Source organism: Mytilus galloprovincialis, chromosome 1 (assembly GCF_965363235.1).
Source record: "Mytilus galloprovincialis chromosome 1, xbMytGall1.hap1.1, whole genome shotgun sequence".
Taxonomy (NCBI): Eukaryota; Metazoa; Mollusca; class Bivalvia; order Mytilida; family Mytilidae; genus Mytilus; species Mytilus galloprovincialis.
The window spans coordinates 73,073,849-73,095,056 of NC_134838.1; the positions used below are offsets into that span (position 1 = coordinate 73,073,849).

The window sequence follows — 21,208 nt, forward strand, 5'->3', positions numbered from 1 at the left end:
CCAAACCATATAATTTCTTCAATAGGTAGTTCGTTAGAGGTAGTTGATGTGATACATATCTATATATACAGAAATGAAAAAAATTTCTAAATGTTATTCATGGGATTTTGATTATAAGACAAATTACCAGATTGTTTTTCTTTGGATGAAGAAAGTCGTCTGCTCAATTCCTGGTCGAATCGAACCAAAGATTGGCGGGAAATTTAATATTGCTGCTTCTTTGTGCGGCATTTGCGTATTTGATAGCTAGATCTAACTTAGTAACAGTATCAAACGTACAAACCAACCCCCTTAAAATATGAGAACATCCAAAAAAAAATGTATTTTTTTGGTACAGAGCATACTTAAGTCTATGAATATCAGATCTGTGTTATACTGTTGATTTGTACGTTTGATACTGTTACTAAGTTAGATCTAGCTATCAAGATCCAAAGGTATAGAACTGTCACACATTACTTTGGTACTAAAAGCCGTGCTGGCAATATTTATCTAGAAAGATACAAAATCTTTCTTCATAGAACTATAGTTCGAATATAATCTGACAAGCTTCTGCTTGTTGAAGCAATATTTGTGGACGAATGTGTTTTGTACTTTCACAATGCAGGAGTTCGTTTGCTTCTTAGTCAAAGGAGAATAGTTGCTTCAAATCCGCAATTGAAGCTTAACTGATATGTATGAGACAAATACATGTTCATCCTATATACGAGAAATCAAAGACTGCAAAATAATTATCTATAGCTTTGTTTAAAGTGATTTCACATTTACATATGTGTTGCATTTTCTAATAGAGATAACAAAATGCATATTGCAATTCAAAACTGTTTAACAATGTTTGTTTTTAAACCATCCTTCCTGGATCATATTGAAAACACCAAGTTGATTCTGTTAATAAAAACTTAAGTAAAAAAGTATTTTTACATGTTTTACACCTGTTTATCCGTATGTAAAATATTGTAATACATCAAACATGATATTTAGTATCAAAAATATGAAATTATTTTTTTGTCATAACTGTAACAGGTGGAACGATATTACGCTATTGATTTTGCCCTAGAGATTACAATTTATTAACATTGGTCCTTATCTTCCTGTACTTAATACAGGAAATATTACCGATCGAGTAAGTTTGTTTCCTTATGGAAAGAGTTGTCGGGAAAAATACTGAATAACAAAATATAAGTGCAGTTTAAAAGATACTACGTTAATTCAAGTAGAGACAGATAAAATATTCGTATACAAGTTTTTGACGTAAGCATCTTCTAAGCCAATCAGCTAATAGAAGCTAGGAGCAAATTCAGGTTGGATATTATAATTCAGAACGGTAAGACATTTTCATTTCATTTTTTCGATGCTGTAAATGAATCTTAACCAATATTCCAAATTATACTTAGAGAATATTTTCTTTTCAGACTTGGGGAATCATGAGGTTGAAAATAATGAAAAATATGTGAAGAATTATTCAACTTCATGTCAATTCATGCTAAAAGGGAAAATATGTCAGTTAATATGTAATATTTTTTTCTTCATAATTCGGTACTTGATATATACCTTTAGAAATAATAATTTATTTTTTGTTACTGTAAAAGATCCAAGGTGATCAGATCCATATTCTCCTTACCACGCCCTAGTGAAACGGGTTGTAGGTTTAATTACAATATTCAAACGACTTTTTGAACTTAACTTTCGATTCTTTATTAAACTGAATATTCAATAATATCAATTAACTGTGTTTACTCTAATTGCCGACGTACCATTTTCGATTATCAAGATCATATTATTGACAAAAATAGTTTTAAAATATGTCGGACATACTCAAAATGGTGGATTTATAGTATAAATGAAATAAATAGAAGTAAATGATACTCTGATTAAAAAATGAAGTGTCACAGTTTAAATTTCACTTATATTTTATATTTTTGTATATTATCATAATTCATAATTTTGCAACCATGTATATGATATGACTGAATCGAATACTTGATCAAATCATGGTCATTTTGATTATTTTTACACCCACATTTCTTTGAATGTTTCTTATTTTCAACCATAAACTTAAACAAGTCGGAAACGTAAAAAAAAAAAATAATTCATAATATATTTTATTGTTTAGCCGAAGAATTAATATCCTTTGAAAAACGTGAAATACATACTAAATTCCAATCTTATTAATTATGCAGAAATTGTCGATTTTTATTGCTACGATACCAGACCCCAGGGGAAATTTGATCAACGATGATCTCTATCCATCATAGTTAGATATATGTCGATTTCTGACTAATATCTGTAAGCTGTGGAAAGATTATGAAAAGTACATTCCGGAAGATGTATGTTTCGATGGATTCGGAAATACACAATATTGACCCCTCTTCCTGTTAATGTTTGTGCCTATACATGTCCGTATGAAACCAACAGAAGTTTACATTTGATATACTTTAATATGCATGTTCAGAGTTTAAACCTGGGATTATACTTTTATTTCTATGTGCAATTTAACTATTCTTGCAAATATTCGTCCAACTTATGAAACATATTCCATTTCGAGTATGAGAAAACGATGTAATTAGCTGGCTTTAGTGGTTGTTTTTCTCATTGTTTTCCTCTTGATAGACAACCGCAGTTGTCAGCAGCTTCTTCGGTTAATTAGTGAATGAAGAGATGTAAAATTCATTAAAACCTGTAAAAACTACTAACTACTACAGAATTATATATGTAAAGACAAGCCCGGCATGCATAAGTTATCTTATCTTCCTGGCGCGTGGCAAATAAGATAAAGATTTTATCTTGAAAGTTTCTGAACTGCTCTTACATATACCAGAAATATTTTCTTAAGATATGAAATCTCATGTTCTGATTTAAGATTGAAATACTTCCAAACTTTCTTTTTAATATGAAACGTAATGTCTTAAATGAAATCCTAAAAAATAAGAAAATTAAACTTCATATTATAAAGATATTTTTGTATTTATTTATTTTTCACAAGTTAAACAATTACTTTCAATGAAATATAGAAACAACTATAAGTCTATTAGGAAATCAAAATATGTGTCCACTAATATTGACATATTAAGATAAAGAATTAAGAGTCACTTAAGATTTGTGACTAAATTCGACAACATTATTTACTTACTTATACTTAAGTACTTTATACAATGAAAAATGACATAGATTTATTAATGATTAAATTCGTGTGTGTATTTGAGCATTAAATCTTATCAAATTTCTTACTTAGGGGCATATACGTGTTTAAACATATCCAAGCTACATACAGTATGATAATATATACACGTTATTTAATATTATATATATATTTAGTACTGACGGGTTCAGTAAGTTTATGCAGTTTTAAACTCAAGAATAAACTGTTAAATAAAGTTATCTATAAATAAAGATGTACACTTGTATACTAGCAAAACTGCATATAATTACACATAAGGACCAATAAGCAACTTATTGGAACTTGTCGTTTCACTTTCAGCGGTTCGATTTTCGTATTTCCAATACAGAAATCATGTACTTCGTGTTTAAAAATGCCATTGAAAAATATACATCTCTAAACAAAAACAAAGCACTTGGAAGTACTTTTCCTTTATCATTCCCAAAAGAACTATTAAACAAGTTTCCGTTTCCATTTCTAACGTGTTTGAAAAGAAAATATGCTATATGAGTATAACTATACAGCAGCATCCAAGTCGAAATAACGATCCCATTCGATGTCTCGTTTAGAAAGAGTCGGTCTATCCCTCTGCATGTCAAAGAACCTTGCAACATCTCTATGGTCTATGAGGGATCCGTATTTGGCCTCTTGCAAGCCTTCTGTTCCTATCTAACATGCTTTAATTTTATAATGATAGTCCATGCTGATCCTATACCCAATGCATTCTTCGTTACCGTTGTTCTCGTCCGGAACATGCACGTAATATTTGCCACTGGGCATTTAACAAACAACTGACAATCAATCAGCTATAAATGTACGACAAAAAGATATCAAAAGAACTTTCATTTGATGTTTTCAAAAGCGACGAAAGCTCGCGATAATTGTACCCATTAATTATTTTTCATTATTTTTTTTTTTTTAGAAAAACTTGAACAATGTCGCAAGATCTCCTTGATATTGAGGATATTGTACGAAAATGGGCATTAGATTTTCCACTCGACAAGGCTCAGAAAAAGGATGCTGATGATATACATTCCTCGGATATAAACTGGCAAAATGTTAGAATAACTCATGGCAAAACGGACTATTTTGACGAAATACATGCGACCAAGCCAAAATCACACATTTTATTTTCTGCTTATTTTACAAACGATACTGATCAATCACAAGTGTATTCCCTGAGAACGGAACGTAGAACACAATCCACGTGTTCTCTGTCTCTTGAAAAGGGGTATACATACGGGTGCAGTGTAGATATAAAACTAACACCACCAAATCCTGTCATCGAAGCAAACGCTGGATTTCATGGAGAACTGAGTTTAACCAAAGCAAGTGAGGAAACTTTTGAGGAGGAGCTTACTTGGTCTATAGACAATCAGATTAGCGTTCCACCAAAATTCAAAACCAAAGCAGAGCTAGTGATCAAGGAGGACGATTACACCAGCCATTTTAAAACAGAATCGCAATTTCGCGGGAAGGTGCACGTAACACTTCGGAATAAGAAAGACAATTCTCCTATTACTACTATCACAGGAGATGTTAAACAAATATTCACGAAAGATAAGGGATTCCGAGTAGACAAAACTGGTATATATTATGTGACTGAAGGGAGATGCAAGTGCAGATTTGGAATAGAACAACATGTGTGTCTTAAACAGGAAAAACTTGTACCGGCAGAGGCAACAGAAGACTAAGAAGATAATTTACAGATGGCGCAAGGATAAATAAAAGACTTGTAGTGCAATAGTAGGTTATAAAGAAGTATATATAAGCGAATATGGAAGAGTTACTGCTGTATATCATGAGACTTAGGTATTTAACATATACTATGACATAGTTTAAATTCGAAATATTCAAAAGAAAAACGGATGTAAGTTCTTATATGTTTTGATATCTAAAGAGATGACCATTAAATATCTAGTTTCTTAAATGCCTTTTTATCTTATTTGAAAGTTACCTTTTCAGTTTAATTAATAGCTTTTTCACGAAGCTGCTGTACTTTATTAGATATGACTCATTTTAAAAACGGTATTGTTACTGTACTGCGACAAACATTAATGACAGTCATTTTATAAAAATAATGAACCATACCAGAAAATGTAATATGATTGTTCATGCTAATACGGGATGTCATTTGCAATATATAACTTCATTTTCCATATAAAATCATTTGTTTCATTGTCATGTCTGGCGCAAACTAAATAATTATTATATTGATTTTCCCACTTTCTATAATCCTATGAGAATTCTAGTATCTAACATCCACTGATAGCATCCTTTTATTACATTTTATCTTAAAAATAATCTTCACAGGAGAAATGGTAATGAAGATAAAAATGTAATCATCCGTCTTTTATCACTATAAACTACTTTACGGCTGACATTGCTGACTTAAAGGATCGTAGAATTATTATAACAATATTCTGGTACACCTGCTCTACTTTGTTATTAACACGTAGAAAATAGTTATGTCTGTATAGGCACTTACGTTGATATAACGGACTTAAATGGAGAGTTATCTCATTGGCACTCGTGCCACATCTTCCTTATTTTTATAGAGGAGTATACCGTTAGGACAAATGGCACCTGTAAGTTCCAACAATAAGTCTGAAACCTATTATTGATGTAAAAGAGATAACTTTTTCTGATAATTGAATCGGAGTTAACCAAGTACAGTTATCTTTGGAGTCATCTGTTTTAATTCTGCTTCCATGAAAGCAGCGTAGACCACTGCATTACAATTAAGGGCGATATGGGCTATACTTGGTTCTAACTGACCTAATCATTCTAGGACTTTGGTATAGAGGTCTTATACATCAAAAATAACCCTCGAACCTGAGTGTGATTATACCTTAAAGCCATTCGTATAAGTGACTTAACTTGTCTTTATAGGTGCATTAGATTTATATAACATAAAAGTGTTCATTATTGTGAGTGATGGAGCACAGTTTTCCTTTTAAAAAAATACTTATGAAATTAACAACTACGACGCAAGCAGAAAACATCTAACCTGTATTATTAGCCATCTGAATAATCTAACATTCGTAGTACTAAGTATGTCTAACATAAATATCTATCAATTTGAGTAAGTTTTAGGTGCTCATTTGTTCTATTTAAATAAATTGCAGTTAATAGAAATGTTACATTGTTCTGTTACAATTGAGAATCGAAACGGGAATGTGTTAAAGAAACAACAACCAGACCAAAGAGCAGAAACAGCTCAAGGGCATCAATGGGTCTTTATTTAACACAGCAAAGTTATTGTGTCACCTGATAGTGTCCAGTGGTCCATTTTATCTTTAATGGATCTCTTTTGGTCTGGCAAATTGTAATGGTCATAGTCTCTTTAATCTTTCGAATCACAAGTAATGGTAATCAGCAACTCATTGAAAATTACTAGTCTGGCATCGGCAAACATATACTATCTTTGTATTTGTATATCTGTAGAATTAAGGCAAACTTGTACAGATAATTCTACTGGAAATAAAATTAACGTGCTAATTTGCTTTTTAATCTGAGCGATTTTATTTCGGTATCCCATATCACATCTGAAAACTTTTGAAAATGGAATCCAACCAAATATGCACAAATTCTTCTACAGTGTATAAAGTTGTGCTATTTTAATTTTTAACCTTTTCAGCTTAAATTTTAAGAAATAATAGGTAAGTATTGTCTTCTTTGAGGGATCCACAAACATATGTAGCATATCTCTGTTAGTTGTAAGCTAAGAAATGTTAAAGTTTTTATTGTAGTAGAGCAAAGAATGCTCATTATGGTCTTCTGATTATCAAAATTTGCGGCGGATTTAGTTGGGGGCCAAGCCCCCTTTTTCGGAAAAAAAATATGAATATGGTTGCTTTTTTAGGGAATCACTGAAGCATGACTGGAGGCGACCCCTTCTTAGGAAGTGAGTTAGTCCCCACTTGTGAAAATTTCTTGATCAACCACTGCCAGGTATCTTCAGGCATTGCTGCAGATAAAAGTTTACTACATTCTTCTTTCATGATCAATGTTAGTTTTCCAGAGCACAAAAATATAGTAGGCTATTACTCTCAACCCATTAAGCAAGATCAAATTTAATACAGTTAACATGGTAAAAGGTTTTAGTTAAAAGTTAATAGTTGCAACTGGCAAATTAATTAATTAATTAATTAATTCTCATAATCTGTGTTAACAAGTAAAATTGAATGGATAAAATTTTCTTAGCTCTTGTGTTCTGTATGTATAGTAACAACTCTAATGTTAGTTGTAATAGGTGAATGCATAAAACTGAATTTTACCAGAAGTGTTCAAGTGTATTGCTAGGGGTTTGTTATTTCTACATTGGCTAGAGGTATAGAGGAGGGATGATATCACACAAAACATGTTTAATTCTGTCACATATTTAAGCCTGTCCCAAGTCAGGAGCATCTGGCATTTGTTAGTCTAGTATGCTTTTTTAATTAGTTTATTTATATGTTTGGGAATTTAGTATAACATCCATTTTCACTGAACTAGTACACATTTTATTTAGGGGCCAGCTGAAGCACGCCTCCAGGTGCAGGATTTTCTCGCTGTGTTTTAAGATCCATTGGTGGCCTTCCGCTGTTTCTTTCTCTTTGGTCAGGTTGTTGTCTTTTTGACACATGCCCCATTTCCATTCTTTATTATGCCCCACCTACGATAGTAGAGGGGCATTATGTTTACTGGTCTGTGCCTCCGTTCGTCTGTGCGTCCGTCCGTTCGCTTCAGGTTAAAGTTTTTGGTCAAGGTAGTTTTTGAAGAAGTTGAAGTCTAATCAACTTGAAACTTAGTACACATGTTCCCTATGATATGATCTTTCTAATTTTAATTCCAAATTAAAGTTTTGACCCCAATTTCACGGTCCACTGAACATAGAAAATGATAGTGCGAGTGGGGCATCCGTGTACTTGGGACACATTCTTGTTTTTAAGTATAATTTCTGTCAAATTTAAGTACAAATTCATTTCAATCTGTAATTCAAAATAACTTTTATAATCCTTCAAGGTGGGCTCAAGATACTTCCAAAACAATCTTTTGAAATATGAATTTCTAAAACAACAAAAGTTTTAAATATTTTATTGCACTACTAAAGTAAGTGTATAACAGAATTTAAATCATCATAAATGATAAATTTGTTGTTGAAATACTGTGCTAAAAATCTCATTTTAATTTCATATTCATTGCTTTAGATTTTAATAAAGGTTACAAATTTCATACATACCTACTAATGCAATATTAAATTGAAACTATGAAAAGAAGCAAATGTGCTAAGAAATTTAATCTTTCAAAAAAATGTGACTTTTACACAAGAATAATTGATCAGTATGTATAAAATTATGATAATAAAGTTGTTCAATAATGTATATCTAATACTTATATAAATATAGATAACATAACTCATTAAATGCTTTAAAAACATGAAACACATCATAAGTAATAACCTATAACAAATACAAACTATTTTTTTACAATTTTTTCCACATATACATTATCAGGGTTCTGTACAGAAACATCATAAAATATCAGCCTTGATCCACAATATGAACTTTTGGCAAGTAAACAGAGCGACTGAAATGAGCAATATAGTTAAGGTGAAGAAAGATCAACGTATAGATACTAAGCTATAAATGTTTGGACTAGAAATTATAATAAGTAATGCCGGTTTATTTCTGACATGTTCAAGTGTAACTTTTTTTTATATGAAAATTATTTACAAATTTGATTCTTTTTCAATTACTGGTATTTGACAAATTAATCTTCAACAACAATAGGCATACAAATCGACTGTCATTTGTTCAGCATCCAAAAAAAAAATTTTTTTTGTAAAAAGGAAAATTTGAAGCATGCTGAAATAATTTATCTTATGATATGTTGCAGACCAAATATTGGTTTACTCAATTTAACATGAAAATAACGAATGTTCTTTCTTTAGAAAGTCTACTTTGACAAGTTTTTCTTTAAATGCAATTCAACAAATTAAATATTTTTCCTTACCACAAAATTTATATACATACTACACTTTTTAAAACAAAAGTTTAAACTCTAGAAAGACAAAATCTTACAATATTACAAAATGTATTTATAAAAAACATTACAATAAGTTCAACTTACATACAAAAATAGTTTAAAACTCAAAATAAAGTTATTTAACAATAGATGTCATTTATATTCATAGACATGCACAATAAGGCTATTACCCCTATCAAAATAAACCAAATAAAAGTAATAAACAGAATCAGTAAGCAAGATAAATCATAAAAATTGGTTTTGGTCCATAATAAAATAAAATCAAAGACCCTAGCAGTACATGGAAATGGAAAACTAAAAATTTCTTCACAATTGAAAATTGTACAAGAGAAAAAATGTAATCTCGAATCGAATTTTTTACAAAATGAGGTAGTTTATAAAGGTAAAACACTAGGGCATGTTCTAAAATGTCTAAATAATTAAACAAAGGATTAGAAACAAGACATATATTAACTTATAAAAATCTAGTAAAAACCATTCACCTTGCCATTTTTACTCCTATCAAAATAAGGTGGTTTGATTTGACTCATTCCTTTTTAATTTCAAATTTCATTAGACATCAAATTTTCTAAGCAATACTTCTAAAAAATAACACATCTGATTTAATGTACATGTATGCTATGGTAATTGACATCCTTAAAACAATTGTCTGAAGCCAACAATAGCACCAATAATGTGAATAATTCCTTGATGTTTTTTTTAGATTTTTAGATGCAAAGCAGACATATTTGAAATCACCCTATGCAAATGAGACGTACATATTCACTAATTTCTGATTGAAATAAAAAATTCAACACTGAACATAAATTGTAAACAAGAATGTGTCCTCAGTACACGAATGCCCCACTCGCACTATCATTTTCCATGTTCAGTGGACCGTGAAATTGGGGTAAAAACTCTAATTTGGCATTAAAATTAGAAAGATCATATCATAGGGAACATGTGTACTAAGTTTGAAGTCGATTGGACTTCAACTTCATCAAAAACTACCTTGACCAAAAACTTTAACCTGAAGCGGGACAGACGGACGAACGGACGAACGGACGAACGAACGGACGGACGAACGGACGCACAGACCAGAAAACATAATGCCCCTCTACTATCGTAGGTGGGGCATAAAAATAAAAACATAAATGAATGACTGAAGTTTTAAAATATCAAATTATTAGACAGAATCAGATGATTTGTATACCTTGTAAAACTTATATAGTATATGTAAAAACTTAGTCTATTTAAAACCCTATTGGTAATAAGATTGGTTTGATTGACTATTATTTGCATGGGCCTTGTGATAAGGTAAATTGTTCTATCACAAACTACAACCTAGCATCAAATAAAAGAACAACCTTCTTTTTCCTAGTTTATTAAAAATGCAAAAATGTGTATATCAAATAAAAACTTCTTTCTCAAAACAAAAGAATAAAAAAAAATATATATTAGAGCAAATTCCATAATATCTCCCCCAAAACAATAAACTTGTATACAATTTGGAAATTACAACACAATAGTTCCATATAAAATTGATAAAAACCCAATGTGTGTAACTGCTGTGAAAAAAAACAGTCGGAGCAACAGTGCAAAAAGGTGATTTCTAACATTATTTTATCTTCAGTCTTCTTTATTTTTGCAATCAGTGTCATGTGGTTGATCTTATAATTTTAGTGAAGGTGAAGTATTAATCATTGAGAGAACATTCATGATTATCTCCCTTTATGATTTTTCTTCCTCTTCTTCGTCCTCAGCAGTTTCCAGTCCAGATTCTAGTTCAGGATACCATGACTTGTCTTGTGTCTTACTTAAAAACAGCAAGATTCTATCTTCTTCTGCCTATAAATACAAGTACATGTATTGGAGTTGATTGTAAGTTAAGTACAAGAGTATTATATACCTTTACCCAAAAAAAATATTTTTAAAGTAACTGGACTGGAGCTCTTACTTCAAAAACTAAATTGAAAAGTTTCTAATTTGTAATTCCAGATTATATATGGGACCTTTATACACCACATTTAGAGCAATGATTTACATATTGTGCACTTATTTGTGTATGCTAGGAAAGTTTGCCCCTTTGTTTTTTTGTTTGTTTCAAAGTGGGCACCTTTTTTTTCTATTTTGAAACATTTACAGATTTGCAGAGAAATGGTACTTTCACCGTCAAATTTATACAATTGTCCCTGCAAAATGCTGTGTGTTATTTTTAATTGATTATGCAAAGATAGCATATTTTTATTACAAAAAGATCATGATATATACGAAACAAGCATTTCACTATTGAGTTGTTCAAATTCTTTGTTTTCAATTATTTATTGTATATTACGAATAATCATACTCTTTGTTCAACAAATATTTATGTTAAAACCAGACCCTAGTAAACCTGTTACTATTGCTAGTGCTAGGTTACCATCATATTTATTTTATAATCATATCATATTACATGGCTGTAGTCATTTAGCCACTTGTCAATAACACTGAATATCTCACCTTAAAATAGCTCTTGTCTGGATTGATGTCAAATGGTAGTTGTCTAACCTTTAGTATAAATAACTTTCCTTTCAGTGCTCCTTTGGCTTTTCCTTCTACTCTTAACAATAGACTCCTACAAAAAATATAGAAAATTCAAGAGCATGTTTGTTTTTATTTCATTTTTATTGTCTAAAGTTCAAAATATTTTTGACACATAAAATTCAACTAATAAGTAAGATTTGTTGTTTACATATACATGCATTGATTCGCAACAATGCCTCATAGCCCGTAACACTAGATATGCATTGGGTTTTCCCTGTTTACATACAAAAATGGAAGTAATATTTAAATATTCAATATTACTTTTATGATACAAACAACTTTAAAATGTTTCTCAATGAAAAAGGTAAATCATAGGATAAATTTTTTGTGTATAGCTTAATATTTCCCATCAAAAACTATTTACTGGATATGAAATTATAAGCACATTGTGCTTTGATTTTATGTGTTAAATATACATAAAAACATGGTGTGTTTGAATTCTAAGTTTAATCTATAAAATGTAATAAAAATTTCGTTTTACATGTACATGTAGATAAAAATAAATTAACATAAATTGTAACAGTATTCAATATGACATTTTTCTAGAATTTTAGCTTAAATACATGTACATTGTAGCTTGAAGAGGAAGGTTTTAATTATGTACTTTACTATTACTATATCTGGTCTAGAAGGTTTAATGCTTATGTAAACCTGGTTTTATCCATAACACATATGTGTGTGCCAAGTCAGGCTACCTGGTACCTGGACCATGTGTTTTGTTCATTGTTTTTTTTTTAATTTTGTATATTTATTTTTCTTGGTAATGGCTATTATCCTTTTGATGTGTTAAGTGGAAAGTTTATTTGTACACTTCTGTTTGCATTGAAATGGCTAATTAAGTATAAATCCCTGTACCTGTCTGTGAATTCTGGCTGTGGTATTGTGGCATTTTCAGGTACTTTAATAAACTTCATACTTTTGAATTGTCTAGATACAGTTAAACCTTTTATTCCAACAATTACTCTTATAAATCCTTCTTTTGTTGTTTCATCACAAGCTGAAAAAGATTAAAGATCATTAAAAAATTCACTTACAAGGGTAAGTACTGAGTAAGAACTAAGATGTACTATTTATATATATGTGTTTTTTTTTAGATTTGTAGTTCAAAGAAAGTTTGTTAAATTGTATATGAACAACTGATTATTACACAAATCTTGTGTAATCAAAAATGTAATTATCTTTTTGTTTTTTTAGATTTTTTTTGTATGTCTTACATTAACTAATGTACATTTGTACACAAAATGTTCAATCCTCAACAAAGTTAAACACAGTTATGATCAAATTGTTTCTTGCACATAAAAAGTAATCTCAGGTTGACGGTTTAAAGAAAATGAATGTTTTTTTTTCATTTATACATGACTGTATGAATTAAGATTTTCAGTTTTCCTATCAAGGGTCTGTGGTTTTCTCCAAGCACTCAGGCTTCCTCCACTAATAAAAACTGGCCGGTATGAAACAGCCCAAAAGTGACGCTTAAATGTAGGGTTAAAACATCAACATTTAATCAATCAATCTGTATGTATTTCTTGTAAAACTTATAACTTGTGTGATACATTTGTAATTTTGCAGCAAATTGAACGAGAAACCACCATATCATATAAAAGCTTCAGATAAATATTTAACAGTTAAATATCTATCTAAAGCTTATGATATCGTGGTTTCTCGCTCAATTTGCTGCAAAATTAATAACTTCAATTTTATATTCAAATATTTTAATTTCCATGCTGGGATTATTGATTCAGATACTTGTGTAAAATTATTTAAAATCTAAAAAAAAAACAATAGAAAGAAAGATAACTCAAATTGAAATTGTGTAAAAATTACATTAAACTGGCTACAAATACATGTATCAGCCAGTTACATGTACATGTTATTTTGTAAGTGTCAGTCTATATAAGGATTGTACTGTCTTGGCATTTATTATCATGCACTCATGAGATAGAACTCAATGTTCAGCTTCAGCAAAATGTTAGCATCTGCATCAACTTTTTAAACACTTGTAATAAAATTTAAAACAAGAATTGAAGAAACAAAATCTTACACAAAGTCACATGCATATTGCGGTTACAAAAATAAAGAAGTTTAAGATGTGTTACATTTTGTAAGTCATTAAAAATAAATAATAAAGTATCAAATTTGTGAGGAACAGGGAGGCGAAAAAATACTGAAAACCCTCTACAATATTGATTTGCAGTATTTTCCTCAACTATAAGTATTTCTTACTCGTTTACCTCTGTCATGGAAGTGTTGAAGTGAAAATATTCAGAGATTAGACATGCTTGCTCGCTTTCAGAGCTTTTTCTTACACCAATAGTAGGTTTTTAAAGTAAAATGAGAGTGATATTTTCAAAGCTCACACTCAAACATAAAATGTAAATTGCTACATCTCGCATTTCTTCTGTGAAGCTTTTTATTTAGATAAGTCCTACTCTACAATGTAAATGAATACTGGTAGCTTATTAAAATAGAGATAAATGAGTCGATGCCAGGGCTAGGGTTCGAATTCAGGGGAGGCAGGGGTTTGGGGACCGCCGATTGAGCCCCCTTTGATAGGGGTAGGGGGCACAGCCCCCCTCCGATCTTTTTCTCTCAGTCATTGGCTAAAAATTATCCGTTTCCCTTCGATTTCCTTATTTTAAGAAACATCAGTATTGCTTGAACCTGGAAGCAACTTTTATGCAAAAACAAGCTGAGATTGCTGTTTGAGGTGAGCCAAGGCTAGCTCCGTCTTGAAGGCTGTACTTTGACCTATAATTGTTAACATTAAATACATTGTGACCGTGGATTTTTTTTCTCAAATGATATGGCTAAAATTACCCGTTTTCCTTCGATTTCCTCACTTTAAGAAAGATCAGTTTTGCTGGATCCTTGGAGCAATTTGATGCAAACAATTATTATCTGTATTTTCTGTATTTAAAGATATTTTTTTAGAAACTGGTAAGTTCAAAAAACATATAGAGCAAGATTATAAAACACAAGATATTTTTTTTTTATCGAGGATCTTGAATTTCAATATTGTTGAAAGCGAAACAGACATGTATATAACATCAAACAGGGACTTTCTATACTAGTCTAGTAAATACTTAGTATAGAAAGTCCCTGCTACAACGAATGAGAGTGTTTACCTACGAAGGCATTGACCGTGCATAATGTTCTCATACGATCGGGAAACTTAAAAAAAAAATCCAACAGCTGATTCAGCCGGTAACGAATTTCCGATATCTTAAAAGATTCACAATACAAAAGGAACTTCCTCTGCTTAAATAATTGAGCCCCAAAATAAATGTGAATAGTTTTAGTTTTTATTCAAAATTATCGAAAGCAAAGTTTCATATGTGTTCTCATACAAATACTGACCCCCTCAATACTGAATAACAGACGTACGGCCACACGAAAAAATGAAAAATAAAACAAATACTGAAACGGTTTACTTTCGATCAAAAATCAGAAAAATGACAGACATATCACGTATCATGTTAACACTGTTAAAACTGTTAACTTGTGTTGTTTATAATATAAATTCAAGTTCTTCGTGTTCATATAATTTGTCAATATTTTATTTTTTTACTTCAAAAAAAAAATGTTGGTGTAGAAAATTCAGGGAGGCAACTGCCTCCCCTGCCTCATAGGTAGTTACGGTCCTGGATGCCACCAGGGACTTTCTATACTAACATGTAGAAAGTCCCTGATGCCACACCCACAGATGGAACTTGTGTAGGTCGGGTCCACATTTTTCGTCAAACGACGACAAAATGTTAGAAATATATTCATAAAGATTGAAGTGCATATATTTTACCATATGCTGGAGAAACAGCATTCTGATCTTTTTCAGGGGATGAATCAGTCATCTCGATTTGTAGTGAAGCAGCTGAGAAAAGTTTGTTTATTTATTTATTTCCGCCGTTCGAATGTCTCTGGACTTTTCCTTTTTTTGTAATCTAGTAAAGTTGAAAACCTGAAAAGAAGCAGCATTCAGCAACGTACGGTCTCACTAATTAGAGACAAGAAGAATGTTAGCTGAAGAACAATATAAGCAAAAAGTTAAAAAAATATCAGCGACAAGAAGAAAAAAATAGGACAGTTTATATACAATTAAAACAACAGATTTACAGAAAGAGAAAAATTACAATTAAAAAAATAAAAAAAATGATCCCCCACATTTTTACTCCAAACACGTATCAAGGATTCTTACTATGCAAATCCTTGCACGCATGTTTAGCTGTTCTATGCCTGATTACCAGGGCCGTAACTACCTATGAGGCAGGGGAGGCAGTTCCTCCCCTGAATTTTCTACGCCAATTTTTTTTAAGGAATAAAATGAAATACTGACAATATGTAAACGAAGAACTGGAATTTATATTATAAACAACACAAGTTTACAGTTTTAACAGTGTTATCATGATACGTGACATATCTGTTATTTTCCGGATTTTTGATCGAAAGTGAACCGTTTCAGTATTTAAAAAAAAAATCATGTGGCCGCCCGTCTGTTATTCAGTATTCGTTCGAGAACACATAAGAAACTTTGCAGCAATGCTTTCGACAATTTTGAATAAAACTTAACTATTCACATTTATTTAGGGGCTCAATTAAGCAGAGGAAGTTCCCTTTGTATTGTGAATCTTTTATAACATCGGAAATTTGTTACCGGCTGTATCAGCTGTTGGGTCAACGTCACCCAATCGTACGAGAACATTATGGTCAATGCCTTAGTAGTTAAACACTCCCATTCGTTGTAGCAGGGACTTTCTATACAAAGTATATACTAGTTTAGAAAATCCCTGGTTGTAGTTATATACATGTCTGTTCAGCTTTCAACAATATTGAAATTCAAGGTCCTCGATAAAAAAAGATCTTGCGTTCTATGATCTTGCTGTATATATATATGACATATATTTTTAACTTACCAGTTTGATTTCTAACAAAAATATCTTTAAATACAGATAATAATTGTTTGCATAAAAATTGCTTCCAGTATCCAGCAATACTGATGTTTCTTTGAGCAAGGAAATCGAAGGAAAACGGGTGATTTTTTGCAATATTGAGAAAAAAATCCGCGGTCACAATGTATTTAATGTTAATAATTATAGGTCAAACAACAGCCTTCAAGACGGAGCCTTTGCTCACCCGAACAGCAATCTCAGCTTGTTTTTGCATAAAAAATAAATGTTTCCAGGTTCAAGCATACTGATGTTTCTTAAAGTAAGGAAATAGAAGGAAAACGGGTGATTTTTAGCCATTTTACTGAGAGAAAAAAAATCGGCGGGGGGCTGCGACCCCCAACCCCTCTATCTTGGGGCCTCAGTCGGCGGCCCCCAAACCCTGCCTCCCCTGAATTCAAACCCTAGTTACGGCCCTGATTACTAATGTAAATATTCGAACTTTTAATTCTGTTTAGGTAGAACAGTTTGTGTCATATTTACATTTTACCTATTACAATGATGGTGCGAATGGTTGTTTTATTGCTGCTATCTGAGACTACTATAACACATAGTAGTCCAGCTGCTATCTACTTGCCCACTCAGTGGGAAAATACTATACTGCAGATAAAAACTTAATGCACAAAAGAACATTTTATATAATACGATTATTCAGCAAATTCAACATTCTATTTCTAAAACTGTATTAAACTTACTTTTTGTGTGTGAATAACATTATTTATCATTGACAAGGAGGCTAAATATACAAAAAACACGACAATCCAATCAGTGGCCACTGAGTAACACAACACTTGAAATATTATCCAAAGATATAAACAGAGACATATATAAATTATAATATGTCTCTGATCTGGGAACAGAATATCTAACATAATATATATGTTCCTGCCGTATAAACATGATAATCTTCTATTTTAAACGCATTTTTTATTTCAACAATCTCTCTTTCGTCAACTTTATAGATCAATAACTGAAGAAGAAAAAAGTCACGCATTTAGATTTCTGACATCCTTTTACTGTTCCTTAATTAGTATGCCGTTTGTTTCTGTTACCTACTGACTGTATGTAAGAATATCCATGTAGGTAAACTACTTCGTTTACCAACTGTCATAAAAACATTATGCAAAAGGATATGTATGCACAGTATGGTAAAATAAATTAGGCTTCATATATTTGTGTTTTATATTCTTAGTTCAAATAGACTATTCATAAACAACTCTTTTAATATCAAACTGATAATTGCTTTCGCCAACTGTAAACTTGAGAACAAGCTTAAGTCCCTACTACCAATACTACTGGTTATTATGAAAAATGTGGACATATAATTATGATATACCATATAAAATGTGAATTAATAATTCTAGTCTTCGACATATTTATAAGACAATACACAGAAGCCTTAAAATATTCTTTTTTTAAATATATGCATCACTCAGTACACCTATTCATATATTCGAATAGTGTATAATTATTAAACCCATCTGTTTCATATATATATATATATTTGTAAATAACAGAGTTGTTTAGAGAGTTCATGCTTTTTGATGCCATATGTCAAGACAATCTCCAACTGCAGATTTTACAGAAGAATATTGAGTTATTAACTATATTCTGTGAAAAGCAAACATTTGACATTGCACGAGAGACCATTTTAACATGGATCATGGGATCCATATTTTGTTAATATAATGGAATTCCATGCGAATGTCATACAGGTGAAAGGTTTAGCTAGATATAAAACCAAGTTAAATTCACCATTTTCTACATAGTCAGGAATATGACAGTTGTTATTAATTCGTTTTCTGTGTTTGAGCTTTTGATTTTGCAATTTGATTATCGACTTCCGTTTTTCATCTTCTTTGGAGTTCGGTATTTTTGTTATTTTACTTTGAATGTAAGACGTAATACACACCTCTGGCAACCAATATTTGCTGAGGAAAACCTCATCTTGAAAACTGATGGTATCTTACACAAAGTGTCCGCACAATTTGCAGTTTCCGCTAGTCGGGGGAGTTGTCTAAATTTTAGCTGCATGTTTCGCAGTTAAAAGTCTACCAGTATTCTTTACATATTGCCACTAGAAATTAGTCAATGTTCTTAGACAATTTTAGAAATCTGATAAAATCCTTGTGCCTTCGCATACGCTTTCTTTTGAAGTCTCACATTCAGGTAAATATCACTATTGACAATGTTTTTCCACAGAATTTTAATCATAATGCAAGATCAAAATATAATATCAAATAATCGCAACAGTAGTATACCGCTGTTCAAAACTCGTAAATCTATGGACAAAAAACAAAATCGGGGTAACAAACTAAAACTGAGGGAAACGCATTAAATATAAGAGAACAACGACACAACATTAAAATGTAACACACACAGCAACGGACTAAGCATTAGACAAAATCCGATGAGAATAACCAATATAACATCAAAACCAAATACATGAATTTGGGATAGAAAAGTACCGTGATACGTCTTATAGTAATGTGAATTCACACTCAAATATAGGAGAAAACAAACGACACAACGTAAAAATGTTACACACACAGAAACTAACTATGATATAACAATGGCCATTTTCCTGACTTGGTAAAAGACATTTTTTAAGAAAAAAAATTGTGGGGTGAACCTGGTTTTGTGGCATGCCAAACCTCGCACTTTAATGGCATTGTTAAATATAACATTAAAATGACAACATAATAATACAGGACTTCAATACAAATAAATAGGAGAACGTATTAGGACAAAGAAACACATGAATAATAGATAACAAAAGGCTTCAGGTTTAAAATTCAATACGTCAAAACCGCGCCTCGTCCACACAAGACTTACCAGTGACGCCCAGATATAAAAGTTCGAAAGTCAAAAAAAGGGTACAAAGTTGTACAGCTCTGAGGATCAAAAGTTGAAAAAGGTTGTGCCAAATACGGCTAGGGTTTTCTGCTTGTGATAAGAACATCCTTATTATTTAGAACAATTAATGCTATTGCAAACAGTAAAACTGACCGTGTTCGTTTAGGAAAGCATTGACTATGTTTAACCCTAAAATGCTGTAAAGTTTCAAGAAACTTTGTATCTTTCGGTTAAAATCCGTTCCAAAGCTCACATCTGTAAAGTGCCGCAGTTACAGTGATGGTATCGTACAGGACACACATAGTTAACGGATTTCAGAAACAAAAACCGGTATCGGTTAAAGCTAAGTAAGTGTTTTTACACATTTTACACGAATGCTGAATTATGTGCTCGACGATAAGTTAAACCTTTCTACCTATACACAGGTGATTGGTATCAGTTGACACGTTCACATTTGTTTCACCTAGATTGAATACATGGTCTAATTCATTTCTGTTTCAATTTCCAAAATGTTTATAACCCCTCCTTGGAGGAGATCATTATTTATTGCACATGACTCGAGTGTGCGATCTACAAATTCAGTCACATAGGCCTTGTATTTACTATCGAATCAGTTAAGTATTTTTCGATTGGTGTATAAACTTCTGCATAAAAATCAACAAAAGTATTGGATATATCTTCCGGATATTTGCACGGTCAATTTTGATGTACCTGTAGTATTTCCGAAATGCGTTTAGTTTTACGACTTTCCTGACGGAAAATTAAGCGTAAAAAGAGTATTACATCACACTCGGTCGCATTGTCGATTTTATCGTGGGACGAAGAGTAGGACATGCGTAAAAGTAACCCCACGTTGTTTCGCATACTTCAATGTGTCCTCCTCACTTGAATACCAACCGTCTTAAAAGACACCATCTAGCAAAACGATATACATCACACTCGGTCGCATTGTCGATTTTATCGTGGGACGAAGAGTAGGACATACGTAAAAGTAACCCCACGTTGTTTCGCATACTTCAATGTGTCCTCCTCACTTGAATACCAACCGTCTTAAAAGACACCATCTAGCAAAACGATATATATAGTATGATCAGAGACATATAATGCAACTTTTATGTATTGGTATGGTATAATAAATTAGACTTCATGTTGTACATTCAATGTTCAAATAAACTCATCATAGATACCAGGATAAAAAAAAAAAAATATATATATATATATATATATATATATATATATATATATATATATATATATATTTATACGGCAGACGCGCGTTTCGTCTACAAAAGACTCATCAGTGACGCTCGAATCAAAAAATGTTTATAAGGCCAATTAAAATAGACTTCATAAACAGCTATATTACTATTGAGCTATGCGAAACAACATGGAATAAATATAACGCACGTCATACTCTTCAAACCACACAAAGGACAACTCTCTGAAAGATAAATAAAGGCAACCGTTATATACCGCTGTTCGAAAGTCATACATATATTGAGAGAAAACAAATCCGGGTTGCAAACTAAAACCCAGGTAAACACATCAACTATGAGAGAAAAAAACAATGAAACAACAGAAACACTGAAGTGCAACAAACAACAAACGTTACGATAATATCCAAAACATATTTTCAAAACAGTGATTTTTGGCCTAACAACATAAT

General features: G+C 31.5%; 2 protein-coding genes across 2 annotated transcripts; one reads left to right on the forward strand and one right to left on the reverse strand.

The window, feature by feature from the left end:
* Positions 1-1,105: 1,105 nt before the first annotated feature.
* LOC143083332 (uncharacterized) lies at positions 1,106-5,084 on the forward strand. The gene is made up of 2 exons (XM_076259602.1): positions 1,106-1,321; positions 4,077-5,084. The coding sequence occupies exon 2, from the start codon at positions 4,090-4,092 to the stop codon at positions 4,846-4,848; it is 759 nt and encodes a 252-aa protein (XP_076115717.1). The 5' UTR covers positions 1,106-1,321; positions 4,077-4,089; the 3' UTR covers positions 4,849-5,084.
* A 3,133-nt stretch (positions 5,085-8,217) lies between these two features.
* Positions 8,218-15,688, reverse strand: LOC143083341 (uncharacterized). Its single transcript, XM_076259607.1, has 4 exons — positions 15,543-15,688; positions 12,602-12,743; positions 11,663-11,777; positions 8,218-11,011 (listed from the first exon to the last, which is right to left on the reverse strand). Exons 1-4 carry the CDS (start codon positions 15,592-15,594, stop codon positions 10,895-10,897), a joined length of 426 nt encoding a protein of 141 aa, XP_076115722.1. The 5' UTR covers positions 15,595-15,688; the 3' UTR covers positions 8,218-10,894.
* Between the last annotated feature and the right edge of the window lie 5,520 nt (positions 15,689-21,208).

What these genes read in the sequence shown, in the direction of transcription:
- LOC143083332 (XM_076259602.1), top strand. Translation starts at nt 4,090, where the DNA reads ATGTCGCAAGATCTCCTTGATATTGAGGATATTGTACGAAAATGGGCA.
- LOC143083341 (XM_076259607.1), bottom strand. Translation starts at nt 15,594, where the DNA reads ATGACTGATTCATCCCCTGAAAAAGATCAGAATGCTGTTTCTCCAGCA. An exon ending in CAGCCAGAATTCACAGACAG is followed by an intron (nt 11,778 to 12,601) that starts GTACAGGGATTT and finishes TATTTTTTGTAG; the next exon opens with GAGTCTATTGTTAAGAGTAG. An exon ending in CAGACAAGAGCTATTTTAAG is followed by an intron (nt 11,012 to 11,662) that starts GTGAGATATTCA and finishes TTGTATTTATAG; the next exon opens with GCAGAAGAAGATAGAATCTT.